This window comes from Microcebus murinus, chromosome 2, assembly GCF_040939455.1.
Source record: "Microcebus murinus isolate Inina chromosome 2, M.murinus_Inina_mat1.0, whole genome shotgun sequence".
Lineage (NCBI taxonomy): Eukaryota > Metazoa > Chordata > Mammalia > Primates > Cheirogaleidae > Microcebus > Microcebus murinus.
Genome location: NC_134105.1, coordinates 28,926,907 through 28,950,741, shown reverse-complemented (window position 1 = coordinate 28,950,741; position 23,835 = coordinate 28,926,907). Strand labels below are relative to the sequence as shown.

Genomic DNA, 23,835 nt, shown 5'->3' with positions numbered 1-23,835 from the left:
AAAAAGCCAGGGTGATGTTCCTAAAGCGCAAGTCTGCCCATGTCAGCTCTCCCAAGGCGCCCTTCTCCCCTCAGAATGATATGCAACTTCAATGTCCCTCAAGGCCCTGCGTGACCTGGCACCAGCTGACCTCAGAAGCCTTTCCCTTCCTCTCTCTTCCTCCTCTTGCACCCTACACTTGAGCTACCCTGGATTGCTCCCCATTTTCCCAAGGGGTCTCATATGCTTCCATGCTTGTACGCAAGCCACTGGGCTTCCCTGGGTCACCTACTCCTCTCTCTTGATCATCTCCTTTGCTGTGAGACCCTCCCAGCCCTCAAACAATTGGCCCTGCTTGTGTACACAGTCCCTCATAGTCAACAAACACTTCCCCTGTGATCTGCTGTCAGCTGAGCCCAGCACTCATTTAAGTGTCCATTTTTTTTTAAGACAAGGAAACAGAGGCTCAGAGAATGATAAAAGCGAAACTTGAACTCAGACCTCCTAACATCAAGGGCACTGCTTATTGTGCTCTCTCAGTCATGGGCATGAGTCCAAGTCAGAATGTGAAAGGGGAATTAACAAACCATGAGCTGTGGGCTTCAGAGGAGGGAGGGTCCTGCCTGGTGGGGGTGGGTAGGTAAGGAGCAAAGGGGAACAATGGCTTCATGGAGGAGGTAGCAACTGCTGTGGGTCTTGCTAAATCCCAGCTAATAGGGCCAGGCATGCTGGAGCAGGGCTGCCCAGGAGAGCAGTTCAGGGAGCATGACCCCTGCAGTCATGCTTGAAGGGGTCTATTCCCAGCTTATTCATGTGAAGAAAAGCTGGACCTGGAGGGAAAATGTTGGCTGGAGTCCAGGGGAACACAGAGCCAGGGAATCCCTGTACCCAGCAGCTAGAAGGGAGCGACAGGCAGCAGTCTGGAAGGGTGGAAAGAACAGTTGAGGATCAAGCTCTCTAACCCTTCCAAATAAGGATCTAGAAAGTTCTTAAAGGGACTGACCCAGGAGCCTGGGCAGGATCCTTTGAAGTTAAGGAACAGGAACCTACTTGTGGCAGCATGAGTAAAAGAGAATAGATTAGTTGGGACTTTTGGTTGCAAGTGAACAAAATCCAACTCAAACAAGCTTAAGCAAAAAGAGAGGCATATTGGCTCATGGAATTGAGAAGTTAGGTACTGCTGGGTCCAGAGGCTCAATGTTGCCCTTTCTTCCCCCCTGCTTCTGCTTCTCTCTGTGATCCCATTGTCCTTCTTCCACCTTCTTTCGCCTCCCATGGAAAAAGATGGATTGCCAGCTCACATTGCCCCAAATTAATAACCCCAGAGAAAATAGAGCCACATCTCCTAGCATCCCTAAATCCAAGTGCTGCAGTGTGGCCTAGCTTGGGTGATGCGGTCTTCCCTGGATAGATCATTCACTGTGTCCAGAGACACAGGGCTCTACCACAGGCTCAGTCACACATACCTACTTCTTGACCGCGAAATCAGGAAGGCAGGGTTTGTATTAGGAGAGCCTGGGAGAGGTGGCTAGTCAAGCAAAACCAGTAGCCTCCACCTTTACTCTTCCGGGCATTTGTTGAAGTGGTGTGGAGAATCTCACTTAAATTTAGAGATGGGCACCATACCCTTGCCTCAGGATCAGAGGTGGCTCCCTCTCAGGAGAGTCTCTCATGGGGTCTCTACTGCCCTCTGCACATCTTTCCCCATCTCTATATACTGATCAAATCTTTCTGCTCTCAGAATTTCTGCCCCCTCTCAGCTTTACACTGAGCATAACTGCAGCCTGCTGAGGCTCAGCCAGGTCTCTTGGGAGCCCATGGCATTCCACAGCATCCTCAGCTTCTGTTCCTGTGGTTGACTACTCAGCCCCTGCTTCCGAATTCCAAATTCCTGAGAAAGAGGAATCTGATTGGCCCAGGTCATCTTTTCAAGGCAGTCACACAGGTCGAAAGTCATTGGGCAGCATGAGGATGTTCCCTTTTGTGTCAAGTACTCATCCCTCCCCAAATAACCACTCTGTATGTTCTTCCTAAGTGACCTCAACTTTCTCCTCCATGAGCCACCTGAGAATAATTGACCCTTTTCAATTATTTATTGCTCTGTAACAAGCAACCCCAAAACTTTGTGCTTAAAACAACAATTTATATTTTTCATGATTCCATGAGTTGGCTGTGCTCAGCAGGAAGGTTTTATTGCTGCACATGGTGTTGACTGTGGCCACCCACACAGCTGCATTCCACCGGGAGCTTAGCTGGGCTGGAAGGACCAGGCTGGCCTCATTCACATGTCTGGCAGTTGGTGCTGACAGTCACCTGGGGAACCTCAGTTCTCCTCCACTGGCTTCTTATCCTCCAGAGACTGTTTGTCTCACCATGTGGCCTTTCCAGCAGGATAGTCCAGACTTCTTTACATAGTAGCTGGCCCCCAAGAGGGCAAAAATGGAATCTGCATTTAAGACTCTTAAGACTTAAGATTTGGAAACCACATAGCATCAATTCTACTGCATTGGCCAAAGCAAGTCACTGGGCCAACTGAGACTCAACTCCACCTCTGGATGGGAGGAGTGTCAGTCACATTGCCATAGGGCAGGCAGGATGTGAAAGGTTTTAGGGCTGTCTCTGAAAACAGTCTACTAAGCCTGGAGAAGACAAGTCTAAACATACTTCCTCATAATCCTGAAACTTTTATTATTGTTATTTCTCTTTTCCTCCCATACAAGCTTCATTGGTTCCTTCCAGGACACGATGGAGGCTGGGCAGATTCCTCCATTCTGTAACCGCTCCCAGTCAGCGGCCCTCCTAGCTAAGCCAGTATTTTCTCTAGCCTCTTCCACCCACCTGTGCACACCTCCGAGGCAGGCTACTTGTCTGCTACCTGGCCTGTGCTTTGGGATAGATGACATTTGTGCCTGCATCCTGGGACTAGTACAGGGCTCTGCACAAGAGGGACGCTGCTCTGGAATTCCAGGATGGTAATCCAAGATTGCTTGGTTCGAGGCCCCTCTTCAGCCCTCGCTGTCCAGCCCCTACATAGCACATAACTAGCCGCTCCAAGCTGTGCAGGTGAGACCTCGGAACGCGCGCCCCCTGCTGGCCGCCACGGGGCCAGCAAGAATTCGGATTCTGAGTTCCCCGGAGTCTTTCCCGTCTGCGTCGCCCGCCGGGCCAAGGGGATGGACTTCAAGGACCCCTCCGCCTTGGTGTGGAAGAGCCGCCCCGCTGGACCCTCCTCTGCGCTCCCCGCTGGGAGCAGGCTTCTGCTCAGGGATGGAGCTGCCCACCCATCACCTCCTGCCGGCCTGCGGCATGGACGGGTTCTTAGGGAACGGGACACCGGCTCGGGGTCCCAGGGTTTTGGCATCCGAAAGGGAAACTGCATGGCTGGCTTTTGGGTGGGGGTGGCTAGGTTTCCACTTTCTTTCTGGGGGATCGCTATCCCGGGGGGAAAATGTTGTCAGGCCTCTCCTCTCTTGGTGCCCTTGAGCACCTGCGAAGAAGACATCGTTCTCGAAATCCCGAATCCGCAGAAGTCCTCAACCTTCAGGCCGCCTCCTCCAGAAGGCCGGAGAGGCACCCCTCCCACTCGCCTCGGGCGTGGGCCGATGGGGGAGGAGGGCTCAGCTGTCCCTCGGCACACGCACAGCAGCAGCAGCGGCAGCGACACACAGGCGACGCGAGTTTGACACCCCCGGCGGGCGGGGCTCCGGGCTCACCGCGCGCCCGCCCCCTTCTCTCGCCCGGGACGCGCCTCCCTCCTGCCGCCCAGCCGGCCAGCTCCGCGTCTCCGCCGCCGCCGGCTCCGGCCGCGCCGGGTCAGAGCCGGAGCATGGAACCTGGGGAGCCCCGGGAGCCCCGCGAGCCCGGGCCTGGAGCAGAGACCGCCGCGGCTCCGCGCTGGGAGGAAGCCAAGACTTTCTACGACAACCTCGCGCCCAAGAAGAAACCCAAATCGGTAAAAGCAAGGCATGGATATGGGGAGGCGGGGAAAGGGTCAACCCGGAGGAGGGGTCGTTCCTTGGGAAGGGACCCGTGGCGCCCCTCCGGGAGGGGACGCAGCTCCTCAGCCCCAGAATGCGCCCAGCGGTTGGCGCGGGCTCGGGTTTATTTTGGGAGCTCTGCTCCGGTGTTTTTTTACCCCACTCGGGTTCCACGCCAGGATCCCCCTCCCCCATGCTGTCATCAGGGCCCAGCTCCTCCCGGGCAGTGGGGAGCACGGACAGCACTTGTTGGCAAAGCCAGTCAGCAGCGTCTGCCCGAGCGCCCCAGGCTCGGGCCACCAGACTCTGGAAACCCAGCTCCTCGCTGTGCGCTCTGGTCTCCGCCATCTGGGCGTCGCGCCTCGGACCGAGCCTCTGCATTCCGGCTCTGGATCAGAGCTCCGCGCCCTGTGCTCAGGGCGCTGCGGTCCCCGTGTCCTAAGGGAAGGGAGCTGCTTGCTCCAGGCAGTGGGCTCCGCACTCTGCGTCTGGGCTTGGCGCCCCCGTTCCGACTCCCAACGCAGGACTGTGCGCCCAGCCTGCGGGCTGTGCTCCCCTAGCAGTGGCATTAACAACCCTGTTAATGCAACCCGTGTGGTGATGTCAGCCCTTTGAGGCCTCACGCAAAGGAGGGAACTCTTCTCCTCCACCGGACAAGCTCATGATGCCCTGGTCTGCCCCTGCGCCTTGCTCACTCCAGCATCCCAGATCTCAGAGCTTGGGGAGGAGACTGAGGGTTGAGGTTGGCCCAGAGCAGTCTCCAGCTTGATCTTAAAGCATCCGATGCTCCCTTCCAAAGCCCCTTCCCCAGGAGGCCCACCCTGTAAGGAGTCATTCACTTCACGCCTGCAGGCTGTGGCTGGGAAGTAGGGATTGAGAAATTAACTTGGCTGAGTCTCTGGCTCTGGGCAAGGTGGGTGCACAGTAGAAGACCCTGCACGATCCCGTGGGAGCACAGGGAGGGAATGACTTCAGACAGGGAAAGCTTTGTGGAGGTGGCAACTGAGCTGGTCTTAAAGCCTTAGCAGGTGGAGTTTCCCAGGCAGAGCTAGGGAAATAGGATGGGCAAAAGGCACAGAGATGTCTTTGAAACTCAGGACTCTGTTCCCGAGAAAGTAGTGAGGGAGAGAACACAGGATTGTTGGGAAAAGAGTTGAAGGAACGTGTGAGAGACCATGGAGGGCCTTGAGGGTCTTGTTAAGGAGCCTGGCCCTTAGGCAGTGGAGTTAGGGATTTTCAAACTAGGTTGCGTGGAGCCCCATGTTTCAGGAAGTCTGCACACATGTGAATCCGATTTATTTTCTTTCCTCAAACTATGTTTTAAACAATTAAAAAGGTGTAATAAACTCATTCAAATGTGTTAGGTGGACATTTTAGCACCTTGAAGACCACTCACATATTAACTTGTGCTACAGGTTGATTATTTTTTAGCAAACTTAAGAATAAAGTGTTTTGTGTGCTATTTCCTGTGGTAGGAAAGCATTTTTATTTTTTTTTTTTGAGACAGAGTCTTGCTGTCACCCTAGGTAGAGTGCAGTGGTGTCATCATAGTTCACTGCAACCTCCAACTCCTGGGCTCAAGGGATCCTCCCACCTCAGCCTCCCAGAGTGCTAGGATTATAGGCGTGAGCTACTGTGCCTGGTCTAGGAGAGCATCTTGAGATTGCAGAGCTTGCAGTTTAAAACAAAGAAAAACAAAAAAAACCTCTTACCATTTGCAACCACTTATTGTTGTGAATCAGGACTTTCTCAATACTGTGCAAAAGCAACACAGAAACAAATTGGCTGGATGCTGAAGCTTCAGTCTGCACTAATATCCTAACCCATAATTTCAAATTTGTTGTCATCCAAACAACTGTGCTCCTTTCATTGATTGACTTTATAATAAATACATTAATATATATATAATGCATTTGAATTTGTAAAATTAATGTATACCAATTAAATATGACAATATCTGGTTTACATGTTAGGGTTCGCCCAAGAGTTCATTTGAAAAAAAGGGCAACCTACCTTTAAAAAATATACAAAAACCATTATTTAGCAATTGCAGGATTTTTCAGCAGGAGATTAACTTGGTCCCATTTTTATTCACTCTGGGGCAGCGTGTTGGAGGGATTGGAAAGGGCGAGCCTGGCAGTGGGCACACCAGTGAGAAGGCTGGTCCCTGCCTGAAGAGGAAGCTTATAATGCTGTGGACTGAGGGCTGGAGAGGAGGGGACAGAGGCTGGGGTCAGGCGTGGTGAATGCATCAATGCTGAAATTCCCTTTCTTCCCCAAGCACCAGGGAACAGGCGAGCCCAGGCCCGGCAGACAGCCTCCGCCCCTAAGTCATCCCTCACCTTCACAGCTGTCTGGGAGGCAAGGAGCCTGGCGGCTTCCTGGCTGCTATTCCTTCCTGCAGTAGCCCCTATTCCCACAGGCTATTCTGGGGACATTAGGCCTTGCGGGCCCCATCAGGGTCTGGCCTGGACTTATTCTCGTTCCCAGGGGCCTGAGTGAAATATTTAACCTCTAAGGCCCATCGGAGGCCCTCTCCTCACGGGGTCAGAGCACTTCCTCAGTCCAGAGCTACCCTGTCCCCGTCTCCTCCAGCTGCACGTCTCTGTCTCTGTCCCGCTAGAAAGAACAGCTTTTTGGCTATGTTCATTATCTTGGGCCCAATAGGCAGAATCATGCTGGCCTAAATGGGAGGTCCTCAGGCAGGCCGGGTGGGGGTGGGCTGTCCTCTGTCATCCCTCTGTCCCCATCCGCCAACCCAGAGTCGTCCTCCTGTCCCTCAGCCCCCTTGAAAGGCAGAACGGTTCCCTGAGCCGTTCTGATCCGATTCCCAGTCCAGGATCTGGGCTTCTTTCTGATTTCTGGAGGACCTGTTCCTGACAGCACATGACCAGCTGACTGCCCTCTGCAGCCAGGTCCACGAGGGTCTCTACATGGTGGCTTCTTTCACCTGTTCCGTCAGGTCAGCTCAGAGCCTGGACGGGCTGTGATCTGTCCCAGTAGGGACCTGCATTTCCTACAACAGTGCATGCCCTCTTGTCCTTAGACTCCACCTCACTCTTACTGTGGCACAGCAGTCTCAGTGGGAAGACGGCCCTGCCCTTAGAAACCTCCATCTGAGGATGTAGGGGTCCCCCAACATTTTCCCCCATCTGGAAACAGAGGGCTGGGGAAGGTGTTTCCAGGAAAGTGGCTGAAGTAGCAGGTGACTAGGTCTTCTGGGAGCTACTGAGGAGGGAGGGGCACACCAAAAGGACTGCTGTGTGGACAGAGGCCAAGGACTTGGGATCTCATCCTGACTCTGCCTTGCCTTTGCTGTGTGACCTAGAGTAATACTCTGCCCCTCTCTGGGCCTATTTCTCCATCTGTAAAAGAGAGAAGTAGAGACTCTTGGGGCCAAGGCAGCCAGGACATTTTTCTTGCAATGGCCATGGGTGGGGTGGGATGGGGTAGGCCAGCCAGAGGGGTCCCAGGACTTGGCAGTCTGGCAGGGACTGTGGGTCAGAAAGTGAGTGTGTGAGCTTGGCTGCATGCCAAGGCTGAGCAGCTGACTTGGGAACCTGCCTGAAGGGGCTGGGAGGGCAGCTGGCTCTCTGTTCTTGAAGGCATGATGGGCCTGTCCCTGGACCAGTAAGCCCAGGGGTGGGGCAAGCTCAGCTCCTGAGGCCTACAGGCTCCCTGGGTTATGAGGGGGTCTCTCCACCCTCGCACCAACCCCACCCTTAGGACACACAGATACATAGTAGGGTGGCCAGCAGCTGGGAGAGGCATTTGGGTGGAGTCTCGGAGGAGAAGCACCTGCCCCACCACTGCCTTACACAGACCTGGCTGGCCACATACGCTGTCTTAATTGGGGTTAAAGGTCAAATGCAAGTTAAGGTCCACCACATGACCTTGGGGAACTCTTTTATCTTCCATTCCTATTTCAAGGCTCTAAAGCTACATTAGTCACTAATTATATGTAGCTATTTAAGTTGATTAAAATTAAATAAAATTAAAAATTCAGTTCCTTACTTAGTCTTACTAGTCACATTTCAAGTTGTTCCATAGCCACGTGGGTAGCACAAATTATGGAATATTTTCATTATCACAGAAAGTTCCATTGGACAGTGCTCTTCTAAGAGGTGGCATAACTCCCTGCCCTGAGGATGGATCACAGGAGCCACGGGGGCAGGGATCATGCCTGTACTGTTTCCTACCATGTCCCCTGCACAGTGTCTGTCACATGGTAACCACTCAACGTTGTCAACTGACTGGAGCCCAGGCTTAACCCCAGATTGAGTACATGACCACAGGGCTGTCAGAGCAGGCCAGAATGTGAGGTGCATCTATGAGTCTTTTTTTTTTTTTTTCAGAGGCAGGGTCTCACTCTGTCATCCAGGCTAGAGTACAGCAGTATCATCATAGCTCACTGCAGCCTCGAACTCCTGGGCTCAAGTGTTCCTCCTGCTTCAGCCTCCTGAGTAGCTGGGACTACAGGCCCCTGCCACTGTGCCTGGCTAATTTTTCTATTTTTAGTAGAGACAGGGTCTCGCTCTTGCTTAGGCTGGTCTTGAACTCCTAGCCTCAAGCAATCCTCCTGCCTTGGCCTCTCAGAGTGCTAGGATTACAGGTGTGAGCCACAGTGCCCGGCCCATCTATGAGTCTTGACCTCAATTTGAGCTCCTCTTTCCTCATCTATAAAGTGGAAATCATGATGCCAGGACTACTCAGGTCACAGAGATGTGGTAGGACTCTCTGGTTGTCTGTGAGTTGCTTGGGTACCCACATTCTGATCCCTCCTTAGGGACTATAAAACGGTTCAGCTGCCATCTGGGGTGGCATGCCGCTCTCTCTATTCCATTGGACTGGGTATCTTAGTCCATTCAGGCTACTGTAACAAAGTTCCTTAGACTGGGTGGCTGATAAACAACAGAAATTTATTTCTCACGGTTCTGGAGGCTAAGATCAAGATCAAGGTGCAGGCAGATTTGGTGTTTGGTGAGGGTACACTTTCTGGTTCATAGAAGGTGCCTTCAACCTGTGTCCTCAAGTAATGGAAGGGGCAAGGTGGCTCTCTGGGGTCCCTTTTATTTTTTTTTTTATTTTATTTTTTTTTGAGACAGAGTCTCGCTTTGTTGCCCAGGCTAGAGTGAGTGCCGTGGCGTCAGCCTAGCTCACAGCAACCTCAAACTCCTGGGCTCGAGTGATCCTTCTGCCTCAGCCTCCCGGGTAGCTGGGACTACAGGCATGTGCCACCATGCCCGGCTAATTTTTTATATATATATCAGTTGGCCAATTAATTTCTTTCTATTTATAGTAGAGACGGGGTCTCGCTCTTGCTCAGGCTGGTTTCGAACTCCTGACCTTGAGCAATCTGCCCGCCTCGGCCTCCCAAGAGCTAGGATTACAGGCGTGAGCCACAGCGCCTGGCCTGGGGTCCCTTTTATAAGAGCACTAATCCCATCATGAAGGCTCCAACCTCATGACCTAATCAACTACCTATTAATGTCATTGCCTTGGGGGTTAGGTTTCAACATATAAGTTTGGGGTAACACATATATTTAGACCATAGCAGTGGGGAAGGAGTTCTGGGGCCCTCTGTAACCCAGCACCTGCCTGCTCTGCTGGGCTCCTCTACACCAACCCCCATGCCTGGCCACTCACTTTGTGAATGCCATGTGCACATGCACACCTCCTCATGCCTTCCTTCACCCTACTCCTTCTTCAAGGCTTCACTCACAGGTGTCCTCTCCCATGACAACATCCTCTGAACCCCTGTCACCAATACTTTGCTTTCACCTCTGTTCTGTCCCTTGTATCTTAGTCTGTTTTCTGCTGTTATAATAGAATACCACACACTGGGTAATTTATAAAGAACAGGCCGGGCACGGTGGCTCATGCCTGTAATCCTAGCACTCTGGGAGGCCGAGGTGGGAAGATTGCTCGAGGTCAGCAGTTCGAAACCAGCCTGAGCAAGAGCGAGACCCTGTCTCTACTATAAATAGAAAGAAATTAATTGGCCAACTAATATATATATATATATATACATATATATATAATATATATGTATATATATATATATGCCGGGCACGTAGTCACAGCTACTCGGGAGGCTGAGGCAGTGGGATTGCTTGAGCTCAGGAGTTTGAGGTTGCTGTGAGCTAGGCTGATGCCACGGCACTCACTCTAGCCTGGGCAACAAAGCAAGACTCTGTCTCAAAAATAAAAAATAAAAAAAGAACAGAAATTTATGTGGCCCATGGTTCTGGAGCTGGGAAGTCCAAGAGCATGGCAGTAGCATCTGGCAGGGACATCCCATGGCAGAAGGCATCACATGTTGAGAAGCCCATGTGAAAATGATAGAAAACAGAGGTCAAGCTTACCGTTTTATTGGGAGCACACTTCCTCGATAGCTAATCCACTCCCATGATAATGGCATTAATCCACTCATGAGGTCAGAGCCCTCAGCACCAAATCACCTCTTAAAGGTCCCACCTCTCAACACTGGTGCATTGGGGATTAAGTTTCCACCACATGAACTTTGGGGGACATATTCAAACCATAGCAACTCATTTCCTTCCCTTTTGCATTTGAGTTCTGTGTTTACCTATCTTTCTCCCCTACCAGCCTGTGAGCTCTGAGAGCAGGAACCAGGTGTTTACCAGGACCACTAGGCAGGTGCCTGGCACAAAAACCCAGTAAATTCTTGTCAAACTTCCATCAACCAAAAAAAATATTCTTGGAGGCCCTACTATATGTAAATCAATCTGAACAAATTAGGGTGCCACGCTGGAGTTTCTAGTTCATGGTAAATTTGTCATTGCACTTATTATTTCTGAAATATATTAAAAGCATATTGAAATATATTAAAAGTTCAGAGGCATGAAAAGTTTACTGAGTACCTCTCTGTGCTAGGCATAGTACTTAACACTAGGGATGCAACAATGAACAAGGTGCTCATGGTTCCTGCTCTCTCAGAGCTAAAGCATGGTTCTACTTTCTCCCTAGAACTCTGCCTAGAAAGAGAAACAATTAAGTAAGCAATTATAATTTAATGTCAATTTTTACCAAGAAGGGAATCCCTAGGAGAAGTATCAGACTAAGACTAGGGGTGAGGGACATCTAGTTTGAGACCCAAAGGTTGAGTAAAAGTTAGCTGGACAGGGAGTCAAGGAAAGCACACTAGACAAAGGGAACAGCATGTCCAAAGGCTCAGAGAAAGAGGGGGAAGGTGCGATCAGATGTGAGAAAGGTTAGACTGAGCAAAGCTAGGGAAGGGGAAGGCGAGAGTGGCAGATAAGTAGGGGTCTGTTGTGTAAGGTTTCCTACTCCACACTAAAGATTGCTGACCTTATTCTGAGAAGAGTGGGCCCCACTGAAGAGCTGGGCTGTGATCAAATCTAAACATTAGAAAAATCTCCTGACAGCAGCGTGAATGACAGATTGGAGGGGGTGAGAGATGACAACTGAAATGGATGGATTCTAGTAGAGTTGACTCATCATGGTGACTGAATGATGGGAGGAGAGGGTGGAGGCTGACTTCCGCTTGGGTGATGAGTGGATGGTGGCGCTGAGCTTTCAAATGAGAAAAGGGGAGGGGTCAGGTTTGGGGGTGGGGGAAGTGGCCTTGGGAATGTTGAGTTTGAGTGTCTGTTAATGAACTGGGGCAGTTCAATATATGAGACTAGAGCTCAGGAGACAGATCTGGGCTGGAGATAAATTTTTGTATATAATTATGTTTATGGGCACCATTTCTTCCTAAGGGCATGTAGCTTGTTTCATAATGGAAACCGTCTGGAGAACAACTCTAGCATCAGTCATACTTTGGCCACATACATTGTCTTCATTTTCCTGTCGTGTCCAGATGGTCAGCTAGATTGCAAACTCCCCCAGGGCATGTCCCTCCATCAGATTGTGCTTCCAGTGGGGGAGCCAGCACCTCCCTTAATCCTCCTCTGGTCCTGCATAGATGGCGTCCTGACCTAAGTCTGCTTCTGCCCAAGGCTGAGCCTCTTTAGGGTAGATACTGGACCTAGGTCTTCTCCGTGTCCCCAGTGCCCAGAGGGGCTTACACGTGAGCTCCTGCCTCAGGGCAGGTCTGAGTGACAGCCCCTCCTACTGCACCTCTGCAGCCTAAGCCTCAGAATGCAGTCACCATTGCCGTGTCCTCCCGAGCCTTGTTCCGCATGGACGAGGAGCAGCGGATCTACGCGGAGCAGGGTGTGGAGGAGTATGTGCGCTACCAGCTGGAACACGAGAACGAGCCCTTCAGCCCTGGGCCGGCCTTCCCTTTCGTGAAGGTGAGGGGGCAGTTCCTCCACTAGCTCACACAGTGCCTTTGTGGGGATTAGAAAAAAGCATTGCAGGCCGGGCGCGGTGGCTCACGCCTGTAATCCTAGCACTCTGGGAGGCCCAGGCGGGCGGATTGCTCAAGGTCAGGAGTTCAAAACCAGCCTGAGTGAGACCCCATCTCTACTATAAAAAAAATAGAAAGAAATTAATTGGCCAACTAATATATATAGAAAAAGTTAGCCAGGCATGGTGGCGCATGGCTGTAGTCCCAGCTACTTGGGAGGCTGAGGCAGGAGGATTGCTTGAGCCCAGGAGTTTGAGGTTGCTGTGAGCTAGGCTGACACCATGGCACTCACTCTAGCCTGGGCAACAGAGTGAGACTCTGTCTCAAAAAAAAAAAAAAAAAAAAGCATTGCCATGGGTGTCTGAGTAAGGAAAAGGGGCTGCCTCTGGGCAGATGCAACCCCACAGGTGCACAGCTTGGGTAGGGGACAGAGCCTTTGTGGGAAGAAGAGGCCACCCCACTCCCTGGGCTAATGCAGCCCCATGCCTGGTAACCAGCTTGGTGAGGGGAACATGGGCTGGATTTGGGCTCCCACTCACCCCTTTAGAGAGGAGCCCCTGAACATTAAGCAACCGGCACAATGGTAGAGAGCGGCATTAGGAGGAGGGGTCCGTATGCACTGATCTCATCCCCGGCCCAGCCCCCTGGCCTCCCCTCTTCTCCCTTCATTGGCTCCCTGGCCACCAACTCCAGGTGTCAGTCCTTGTGGGTCTGAGCTGGAGGGTGCCCTGTCCCTTCCAGGCCCTGGAGGCTGTGAACAAGCGGCTACGGGAGCTGTACCCGGATAGCGATGACATCTTTGACATCGTCCTGGTGACCAACAACCATGCTCAAGTGGGTGTCCGCCTCATCAACAGTATCAACCACTATGGTGAGTGTGAGCATGAGGAGTTTGGCCCTAGGACACCCACGCCAGACCCCCCCGGGCATGGGGCCACACCTCTGCAGGGTGGGGTTGTGTGGACTGGAACCCCAAGCCCAGTATTGTGCTGGTAAACTGGCTCTTCAAAACAAACAAACGAAACCCTAATTTGCAGCATTGCCAGTTTTCAGGGTATAAATATTTCTACCAGGGCTCATTTCAAGCTACCAGTGGCTGAACAACATAGCTGGCTCACAAAATTCCTGAATGTTTAACCATTTGCTCTTGCAAGCCAGTCCAAGCCAGAGCACGCCACTGCACAGGCCCCACTCCCAGCAGGATTGGGCAGGGCACTTACTGCCTCTGTGCCTCAGTTTCTCTAACTGCAGTGGGGCTAGCAGGCCTTGGGAGAATCAGGGGCAGTGATTGGGGTGAAAGGACTGTATGTCTTAGTCCAAACTCATGATTGAAAGTAATAGACCCTCCGGAGCTAGCTTAAGCTGAAGAGAATAATTTCTTATTAGGTTACAGGGATGTCTCAGAACCACGGGGCTCTGAGAAATAAATAAATAAAATTGAGCCAACAAAGGCCTGAATCCAAGGACTGGAAATCTCTCCTGGGTTCTCTCTGAACCACGTGAGACCCTAATTTGTGCTTCTTTAGCAAGTTTGTTCCCCCTCTCCCCCAGTCACTCTCCCCACACTGGATTGCTCTGCTTTTCCTGAACAAAAACCGTAATCAAGAAAAGCAGAGAGATCCAGTCTGGGGAGAGAGAGACGGAAAAATAAACTGGTGTTTGTAGGTTCACAAGGCCTTGTTTTAAGCAAGCAAGAGGGTGCAGTTGGCATTTTTTAAATCCTAATTTCAAATTGCTGGGAGCAGGGATGTCACATAGACACTGAGCAGTCAGGACAGCACCTGCAGTACTGAAGCAGGGTCCTGAGGGACCCTGCCATTCCATGGAGAGCCCCCTTTCCGTCGTGGACTGTGTGGAGAACAGGGGTCCTTGTAAGGCGTGAGGGGAGTGATGGGGAACTCAAGGAGCTCAAAGCAGCAGCCATTTATCAACCAGCAAATAGTTCCCCAGCCACAGGGACCAGCTGACGGTCGGCCCAGGCTGGGAGAAACTGGATTGGCCCAGCCTGGTCAGGTGTCTGCCCCTGACCAGTCAGCTATGGCCAGGAGGGTGGGGCCGCACCGGCATGGCTGGGGGACCTGCCTTTTGTAGCACTGTGATTCCTCGACCAGAGGATGTTACCGTGAGCCAGGTAATTGCTCCAGAGATGTCATCATCCCCATTTCGTGGGTGAAGGATGGGGGAGCAGCTCTGATGGGGGGCGCTGGCCTAAAATCACACAGAGAATCTCTCTGCTGCCCTACCACACTCAAGGTGGCCTCCACTGGGCACAGAGGGGCCACTCTGAGGTCCTGAGGGCTGACCCTGCCTCACCTGGGTACTCTGTCTCCTCCCCAGACCTGTTTGTCGAGAGGTTCTGCATGACAGGTGGGAATAGCCCCATCTGCTACCTCAAGGCCTATCACACCAACCTCTACTTGTCAGCTGATGCTGAAAAAGTGCGGGAAGCCATTGATGAGGGTGAGTCGAAATGAGGAGGGAGAACATGGGGCGTCCACCAAAGGGGTCGCACGGGTGGAAGGCCTGGTCCTCAAGCTCTGAGCAGGCACTGGGAGTTGCCATGGTAACTGGAAGGAGAGGCTATGTCAGACTTTCCTTAATTCTTATGATCTGTCCTTTAAACTCTGAAAGCAAGGCCCCTCCCATTCCACTTTCCCACCTCCAGCCCTCCTGTGTTAAGGATGCTCTTACTCCTTAGCATCGCCCAGTCTTCTGTTTCCACAGAAACCTCCTTACAGCCCAGAAAGCTACTCCCTCTAAGATCCCTCCAAGTCAGTAGGAGCTCTGATTCCTGTATGACAGTGCAGGCTCTGTCCCACTCGGGGCCAATGGGGAGGCAACTCTTATCTAGTCCAACCTCAGCAGTGGGGTCTGGGAAGTGGCCAGCATCTACAGCAACTGGGCTGGCCAGTGCTGGGGGGAGGTTAGGAGACCCAGCTGCAGGTACTGACAGAGAGAATTCCCCTCCATGTGTCTCTCTCCAGGGGCAGTGTTGAGTGGCATCCATAGCCTGAGGCCTCCCAACATGGTGCACATCCTATTGCATGTGGATATAAGAAAACAGGCCCACAGAGGAGTCACCCCGAGGCCTGAGAAGCCTCCTTGGGCTGGACATAAGTGGCAGGTTTTTTGCCAACCAACAGTTTATTTACTTTTTTCTTCCTCTTTCATGCTGCCTCTGCCTGGAAGCCTGGCCTCTCTCCCCTGATGCCTCACTGCCCTGAGCTGCTAGGGAGCTCCAACAGGCTATTTTAAACCAGGAACCAGAAGGCATTTCCTCAGACAGATGATACAGCCTTGGCACTGGCATATAGGGGTGGCTTTGTATGTCTGCACCTTCACCTCAGGCTACGGAGCGGGGCAATGGTCAGGAGAGGGGCCCTGCCCAGGGTAGGGGCGGCTCTGGGTCATCTTGGTTCCAGCACTGGCAGAGCTGAGAATGTGCCTGGCCTGATGCCTGGGCCTGAGCCTGCTTGTCACATTCTCAGGCTAGCGAAGTCATGTGAGGCTGGCACTGCTCACTCCTCCCAAAGCTTTCTTAAGCCCAGCCTTTGTGATCCTAGATTCCCTGAGAGCAGGACTAAAGTGGCCTTTGGAGAGATGGAGCCTAGGGCATGAGCTCAGCCAGCTGCTCTCTGCCAGCACTGGCTCTCTGCCACCCACTGCAGCTCTAGCTTGGAGCGCGAGTCACCCACCGACATCCTTGACTCCCTGGAGGAGCCCAGCGTTGCAGAGTCTATGCACACAGTCGGCTGTCACTCATGCTGCCTCCCAGGGCCACCTAGGTTGTCTCCTGGAACCCTAAATGAACAGACTGCTCTGAGCAAGGCATACCTGGGTGTCATTGTGGCTGTAGGCTGAGGGTGTCCATACCCACCCCACTGCAGATTGAAGCCTGGGGGCCCAACCCCAGATAGAGCGGAAAGGCCCTTAATTTCCCCTTGGTCCAGAGAGGGTGAGTGACTTGCCAGAATCAACCATGAGGGAGTGACCAAGGCCAAGCCAGAGTTGAGGATCTTTCCCAGTCCCCCATAGCTTTACATCAGCAGCCGGTGAGGAGCCCCTGGCAGAAGGGCATGGTCTGTGGGACCCTTCCCCTCAGGCGGGACTAATGTTCACCTGGTCCACACCAGCTTGACCTTACTAGGTATTAAAGTACTGAAAGACTGAAATTCCTTCATACTGGTTGGCAAATAGTTCCTGCCTTGAGTCCTCTGAACACCCTCCTGCCCTCTTGGACTCCCCCAGACCTCTCCACCGAGCAGTAGCCAAAAAGGTAACCTGCCAAGGTGAGGGTCCTCAGAGCCCTGCTTCAGAGCTATGGCTACGGCCCATTCTTCTTGGCTGGTGTCTGTGCACTACCGGTTTTTAAATATTTTTAGTATTAGCCTTCATTAGCCTTGCGCTGAGTTCTGGGTGAGGCAGGTGGGACAGGATAGTCGGAGATGCCCGTCCCTCCCCCCTGGCAGGGGGCCTACTGCCCAGCCTGCAGACAGACAACACTCGCCTCTCTCTGCCCAGGGATCGCAGCTGCCACCATCTTCAGCCCCAGCAGGGACGTGGCGGTGTCCCAGAGTCAGCTGCGTGTGGCCTTCGATGGGGATGCTGTGCTCTTCTCGGACGAATCGGAGCGCATCGTCAAGGCCCACGGGCTGGACAGATTCTTTGAGCACGAGAAGGCCCACGAGAATAAGCCTTTGGCCCAGGTGCTCCCCCTCGTCCCAGAACCCCTGAGTAGAACAAGGCAGCACTCCAGCCCGAACCAGGCCCCCCTGCTCCGCCCAGACTCCAGCCGGGTCCTCACCAAGCCTCAAGCCCGCATGCCTCCCACTCGGCCCCGACCCCCTCAGTGAGCTTCTCCCCTGCACTCAGCCTCTGTCCCCACCACTGGAGTCCCATCCCCTCTCCAAAGCCTCCACTCTCTCAGTTCCCAGCTGAATCTCCTAGCCCCTCTTTGCAGCTCAAATCCCCATTTCTGAGGTCTCCATCCCCTCCCCTAAGTCCCTGTTGTCTTTCTAGGTCCCCACCCCTTCTCTGAGGTCCCTGCCCCTCTCTGAAGGCCTTGGCCTCTCTCGGAAGCTGCCATAGTCTCTCTTCTCTGGAGCCCTCACCTCCTCTCTACGACTCTCCACCCCTCTGAGTGAGCCCCTGCCCGCTTAGGAAGCCCCATTCCCCTCACTGGAAACAGGAGGAAAGGGGGAAGGGAACTGCTGGACTGGTGCCCCTCACTGGGTCAGAGAGGTCCAGCTGGGGGTGGGGTCCCACCATTTGACATGGGACACCTCCTGCCATCCATCCCTTGGTTGGGGACACGGGGATCCTCACTCAGCCTATTTCTGAGAGCAGAATACGCCCTGGAGTGTGATAGAAATGCCCTGGAGTGGGGCTGCTGGGCTTCCCCAGGCCCCCGGGAGCTCCCATTTGAGTTTTTAAAATCTGAGTGCTCAATAATCCCAGAGCCCCTCCCTCCAAGAGCTCAGCAGGCCTCAGCTGTGGCTCCTGAATATTCATTTCACTTCCGTTCTTGTGGGTTGCCTCTGCAGTCCTTGGGAATCAAGGGCTAAACAGTTTTCCCACTGAGTGGGAGGCAGAGGCCCAGGAGACCATGGCTTGCTCCAGGTCACCTGGCAAGTGAGGGGTCTCCAAGACTAGAATCCCACCTTTCCTAATGCCAGCTGCTTTGGAAATAAGCAGTCTTCTTCATCACCATCTGGTTTTTCATTCACACATCCTCATTAAGCTTCATTGTTCCAGGCACTGTAGAGAATAAATCCTTTCTCTGGCCCTAGAAAGCTTGAGCATGACACCCTGAGCCACCTTGTGCCTGATGGACACGGTTGATGTCCAGCAGTTACACATTGATCCATCTGTCCCAGCTGTTTACAGCTGGAGTCCATTCTGATTGGAGGGTGCCTATGCCATAGCTACAAAATATTTTTAATATCCTTCCAGCTGATGGGCACGGAAAGCCACACGCATAGAGCTGCAGGACAGACACCCATGTACCTTGGTGGGAGCATGGAGGAACATACACCATAACAGGTGCCTGGTACAGTTATTCTGACCCAGCCTTGATATACAGTAATACAGACCCCCAGATTGGCATTGGCACCTATAGCCCACTGGTGAGCACAGTAGCCCAAGCAGGCACAGCAGAACTAGCCGAAAGATTTAGGGATCCTGAGAAGCTTTCCCCCCAAGCAACGAGGCACCAGTGCTTTAGGGAGAGGGAGCAAATGTTGGGAGGGGTAGAGCTCATGGTGTTCCCTTGCCTTCTCACAGGGCCCCTTAAAGGGCTTTCTGGAGGCACTGGGTAGGCTGCAGAAGAAGTTCTACTCCAAGGGCCTGCGGCTGGAGTGCCCCATTCGCACCTACTTGGTGACAGCACGCAGTGCAGCCAGTTCCGGGGCCCGAGCTCTCAAGACCCTGCGCAGCTGGGGCCTGGAGACAGATGAGGCCTTGTTCCTAGCTGGAGCGCCCAAGGGCCCCCTCCTCGAGAAGATCCGACCTCACATCTTCTTTGATGACCAGATGTTCCACGTGGCTGGGGCTCAGGAGATGGGCACCGTGGCTGCCCATGTGCCTTACGGCGTGGCACAGGCACCCCGGCGGACTGCACCTACAAAGCAGGCCCCATCTACGCAGTAGCTGAGCCACCAGCTTTGCTGGGCCACATTGCTCCAGGCTCCCTGTTACACTTTGACTCCTCATCTGGTGGACGCTTCTAGTTCCTCACTGTTCTGCCCTTCTGCCTGGCAGCCCTCATCCCTGTGAGTGAGGTACTGGTAGGAAGTTATGCAGATGGGGCTGGAGTTCTCACCATCCCTCCTTTGGGGTAAACCCTGTGCTGTGATCCTGACCAGGACAATAGGACTGTGCAGAGCAGCTGGATTTCAGGGGGAGTTGATGGGGCTGAGACAGGGAGGGGGGAGTGGAGCTAGGATGCTTCAAAAGGGCTTGGGATGGAAATTAGCTCTGTGTACCACAAAGAACACTGCTCCAACAGAGACTGGATCAGGCCTCAAAGCTCTGCCCTGGCATCACCTGAATGACTTTGAGTAAGTCTCTCCCCTTCATGGGCCCCAGTTTTCCCATCTTTTGGGTGGTTTCCAAACTCCCCTTTAGCCAAAGAAGCTTGGTTCTGTAAGATTGCCCTCTTAGAAGGAAGCGTTCTGTGCCAGGCTGCTGCCGATATGTACGGCACCTTTGTGCAAATTGCAAAAGGATGCTTTCTTTAGGCAAATGAGGAGCAAAAAGACAACCCTTTCTCTGGCCTGCCCCAGACCTGGGCTAGAGTCCCCAGCTGGGTTAGCAGGATGGAAGCTGGATTTCAGCCTTCACTTGCCTCTCAGCTCAGAGGCCTTTGTCAAATGGGCAACATGCACAATCAGCCGCAGCAACCCTGTCTGTAATTTTACACATCTGGAAACCACTGGACAAAATGACCTGCTTCCCGTGATCATCTAACCTGAGCCATCTGCAGGCTCAGCTGCCGGGTGGAGCTTGTGGCAGGGAGCCAAGAGAGTGGATTTAACCTGCACGCACAGGCTCCTCCTGCCAGCAGGTGGCGCTGTGGGCCCTTCCTGGGGAGGCGCATTAGGCCTGTTCAGTGTTTCCTCTGCTTTTGCTTTTAGCAAAAGTTCTGTTGCTCCTGCCTGCTGCCCCCGTTGCCTTCACCCTCACTCCTCCAACTGTTGCCTCCTGCTGTGCCATAGAGCAGCTCTGCTTGTGGGGAAAGAGGCAGCGGGTCTGTGTCTGCTGCCGTGGCCCCAGATGCAGGGCAAGAAAGCGCAGTGGCTGAGTGGGCGTTGTCCAGGCTGAGCCGAGGACAAGGTGCTGCCTGGGGTGAAGCGGGAGGTGTCAGGAGGTCTGGTCTGGGGCAGTGACTGCTTAGGGAGGAAGGAGCTGCCATGTGCACCAGCAGAATTCTCCGGCTATGGGATGGTGAGTGGAAGGCCAGTCAGAGCTGCTTTTGGAGGGAATGAGCTCTCCGTCACTGGACGCTGTGCAGGGGCTTCCAGGATGAGGTGACCTCCCCCTGAGATGCACCAGTGAATCCTCCATGTTTCCCGAGCCACTGCCGCCCCTTCACCACCTCTTCCAGAGGAGAACTCTCACCAGGTGATGAGTCAGCCTCCTCCCTTGCTGAGCAGGGTGGAAGCACCGATGCTGATGCTGGTCCCTCGGGAAGATTGAGAAGGGGCGAGCAGGCATCTGTGTGGACTGGCTTCCAGGCGCCCAGCAGGAATCCTAATGAGTGAGCGCTTGGCGAAGAAAAACAAAGGTATCATCAGAGGGTGGGGAGCCTGGAGGTGTAGGGGTGGGAATGGGGGTGGGGGGGGGGAAGAAGGGCAATCTGGGGGCTGACCTTGGTCCTTTTGGGGACCCAGCTCAGGGTCTGAATGGGCATAGGTTCTAGGCAATGTGGGGCAAGGTAGTTTCTACAGAAAGATAATCTAGGAAGAAGAGCAAAGTGAGAAGACAAAGTGGTTCTTTTTTTTTTTTTTTTTTTTGAGACAGAGTCTTGCTTTGTTGCCCAGGCTAGAGTGAGTGCCGTGGCGTCAGCCTAGCTCACAGCAACCTCAAACTCCTGGGCTCAGGCGATCCTCCTGCCTCAGCCTCCCGAGTAGCTGGGACTACAGGCATGTGCCACCACGCCCGGCTAATTTTTTGTATATATTTTTAGTTGGCCAATTAATTTCTTTCCGTTTTTATAGTAGAGACGGGGTCTCGCTCTTGCTCAGGCCAGTTTTGAACTCCTGAACTCGAGCAATCCGCCCCTCCTCAGCCTCCCAGAGTGCTAGGATTACAGGTGTGAGCCACCTCGCCCGGCCAACAGAGTGGTTCTTGAAATGAGCAACAGTTGGGCCACAACTGGGCTGGGCTTTTGCTGTCAGTGTGGGAGGCCTCCAAGAGGCTGGTCTCTAGGAGGAAAGGCGAGGCTGTGCTGAGTGGCTGGGCAGACATCCACCACAACTGCCTTATCAGGGGACACCCATTATTGCACCTAGAAGGGCATGTGATGAAGATGCCTTTGCACGAGGTCATTTCCACCACACAGCCAGCATCCTTCTGGCCAACAAAGAAGGCCTTGGGGCAGAAGGCCTGCTCTGGGGCTCCCTCCACTATCAGAGCTCCAAGCCTAGCCGGAGGTACTGTGAGACCCAAGAACACTCTCAAGGAAATGAAAAGGAAGTGAGAGAGGGTGTTCAGCCCAAGTCACCTTCAATCTTGGCTGAACCACAGAAAGGCCTTCTGCCCCCTGGGCCTGAATCACCTCCAGGGCTCACAGAACCAGTGGCCGTAAGAAGACTGCAAGGCTAGGCACAGCCCAGGCTCAAAGGATGGCATGCGGCCACCTGACCACCTGACCAGGGTGGACCTGTGCACTGAGGGCAGCACCAGATGTCACCTAATTAAGATAAACTGCGGGGATTCTGGAACCTCTAAGTCTTGCCCCCAGGGCCTAGTGATGAACATGGCTGATTGTCCTGGGTCTCTCAGGAAGCAAGAAAATATGATGCTAGAAGCAGAAAGATAAGGTGCAGTAAAAGCCACCGATTTGACTGGAGCCACCATTAATAGACAGACAGCCCTGGGCAATGGAAAGACACTAAAGGTCCAAATTCTATTATTGAAATCACAAATGAGCATTGCAGGCCTGGAAAAAAGCTTTTAGTAGCTGGAATAAAAAGCCAGAAGTCCAGAAGTGGGCAGGCTTAGGCAGCAGTCAAGACAAGCTTTCTGATTGTCTCAAGAGGCGAGGAGGGGCCCAGGGGTGAAGAGCATTGTTTATTGTATCACCTGGAAATGTAAAAGCCAAGTGAGCACCAAAGCCCCAGGCCCAACCAGGGAATGCAGCACTGAGGCAGAGGGGCCACAGTTTCTGAGACATTGGTCCATTTTAGCTGAAAGCACCACTTCTCCAACAAGCCCTGCAGAACACTGGTCCCAGGAAATGCTTGCCAACAAAGTCCCAGACCCCATGGGACTGCCACTTAGCAGAAAAAAAACCCAACCCTGTTACTAAGCACTGAGACTGCTAAGGTAATTGCAAAGCAGCCCCCTTCCCTACCTGAAAGCCCAATCAGTAAGTAGTGGGATGTAGCAGAATATGCCAGAGAGAAATAGAAACAGTCAAGAAGTTCAAATCCAAGATGGATTTGGCATTATTATGGTATTAAATCAGTGTGCAACAGTACAGCCAAACAGATGATAAAAATCTTGAAATACTTCCATACCGGTTGGTAAATAGTGCTGCCATGAGTCCCCTAAGTGTCCCTTTGTGGCCTCAGCTGGCCCCACTGTGAACACTCCATCTTCCCACAATCCAGCCTCCAGGAGGCGGCACCAGCCAGTGTCCTCTGTTTTGTGGTGTCCTGGCCATGCTAGTTTAGGGAGCTAAAGTAACTTACCAAAGCCACACAGCTAGTTACTGGCAGCACTGGGACTCAAACTCACGTTTGTCTCATGCTAGGACCCAGGCTCTCAACCATTTTGCCATACTGTTCATACATATGCATGGAGATGGCAAGAGAAGCTTCATTCTGAGATCTTCACCAAAGGAGTTTACGTGACACTCAGTTAACGTGTTGATTTCCTCTATGTTGAAATACTGGAATACATTTGAGTGGGTACTTTTTTTTTTTGAGACAGAGTCTTGCTCTCTTGCCCCAGGTAGAGTACAGTGGTATCATCATAGCTCATTTCAACCTCCAACTCCTGGGCTCCAGTGATCCTCCTGCCTCAGCCTCCCAAGTAGCTGGGACTTACAGGTGTGCACCATGACACCTGATTAATTTTTTTTTTCTGTGTATAGTAGAGACAGTGTCTTGCTCTCACTCAGGCTGGTCTTGAACTCCTGAGCTCAAGCAATACTCCTGCCTTGACCGCCCAGAGTGCTAGGATTACAGGTGTGAGCCACTGTGCCCAGCTTACTGGGTATATTTTTATTATAGCTTCCTAAAGAGTTAAAAATAAATTAGAGCCAAACATTTGCAGACCCCTTGAAGTACTTCCAAATAATACCAAGTTCTGTGGAACTCAGCTTGAAGACCCCTGTTTTGGGCTACTGCAGAGTTTTGCAAACTATGGTCCTTGGGCCAAATCTGACCCATCACCTGTTTTTGTAAAGAAACTTTTATTGGAACACGGTCATGTCCATTTGTGTACGTATGTTTGTGGCTACTTTCACACTAAAACAGCAAAGTTGAATTGTTGTAACAGAGACTGCAAAGCCAAAAATATTATCTAGCCCTTTACAGAAAATGTTTGCTGACCCCTGGGCTAAGTCAAACATCCCTGGCCCATCCCTCAGTGAGATGAGCCATGTCACATCCACATGAGCATTTGTAGGCAGAGGTTGGCTCCACTGCTGAGGGAGAAGGGCACGGGGGCTCTGTGCCCATCTGAGCCTTGCTTGACATTTGAGGATTTGAGATTCCAAGTTTTAACTATTTTCAAGTGACCCACAGCCTATTGTAATTTGCAATTTTGTTGATGCACAGATTTGACTTGTGCGTGCCCTCCCAAGCTGATCAG

The 23,835-nt window shown here is 52.6% G+C and overlaps 1 protein-coding gene across 1 annotated transcript; it reads left to right on the top strand.

Annotated features, from left to right (window-relative positions):
* Positions 1-3,755: 3,755 nt before the first annotated feature.
* On the top strand, positions 3,756-20,591 carry NT5C1A (5'-nucleotidase, cytosolic IA). Its single transcript, XM_012779855.2, has 6 exons — positions 3,756-3,931; positions 12,071-12,238; positions 13,036-13,165; positions 14,632-14,754; positions 16,816-17,000; positions 18,577-20,591. Exons 1-6 carry the CDS (start codon positions 3,806-3,808, stop codon positions 18,940-18,942), a joined length of 1,098 nt encoding a protein of 365 aa, XP_012635309.1. The 5' UTR covers positions 3,756-3,805; the 3' UTR covers positions 18,943-20,591.
* Positions 20,592-23,835: the final 3,244 nt, after the last annotated feature.

Excerpts from the sequence above, each read along its gene's own strand:
- NT5C1A (XM_012779855.2), top strand. The coding sequence starts at position 3,806 with ATGGAACCTGGGGAGCCCCGGGAGCCCCGCGAGCCCGGGCCTGGAGCA. Across the intron at positions 3,932-12,070 it reads CCAAGAAGAAACCCAAATCG|CCTAAGCCTCAGAATGCAGT; the intron begins GTAAAAGCAAGG and ends GCACCTCTGCAG. Across the intron at positions 17,001-18,576 it reads AGAATAAGCCTTTGGCCCAG|GGCCCCTTAAAGGGCTTTCT; the intron begins GTGCTCCCCCTC and ends GCCTTCTCACAG.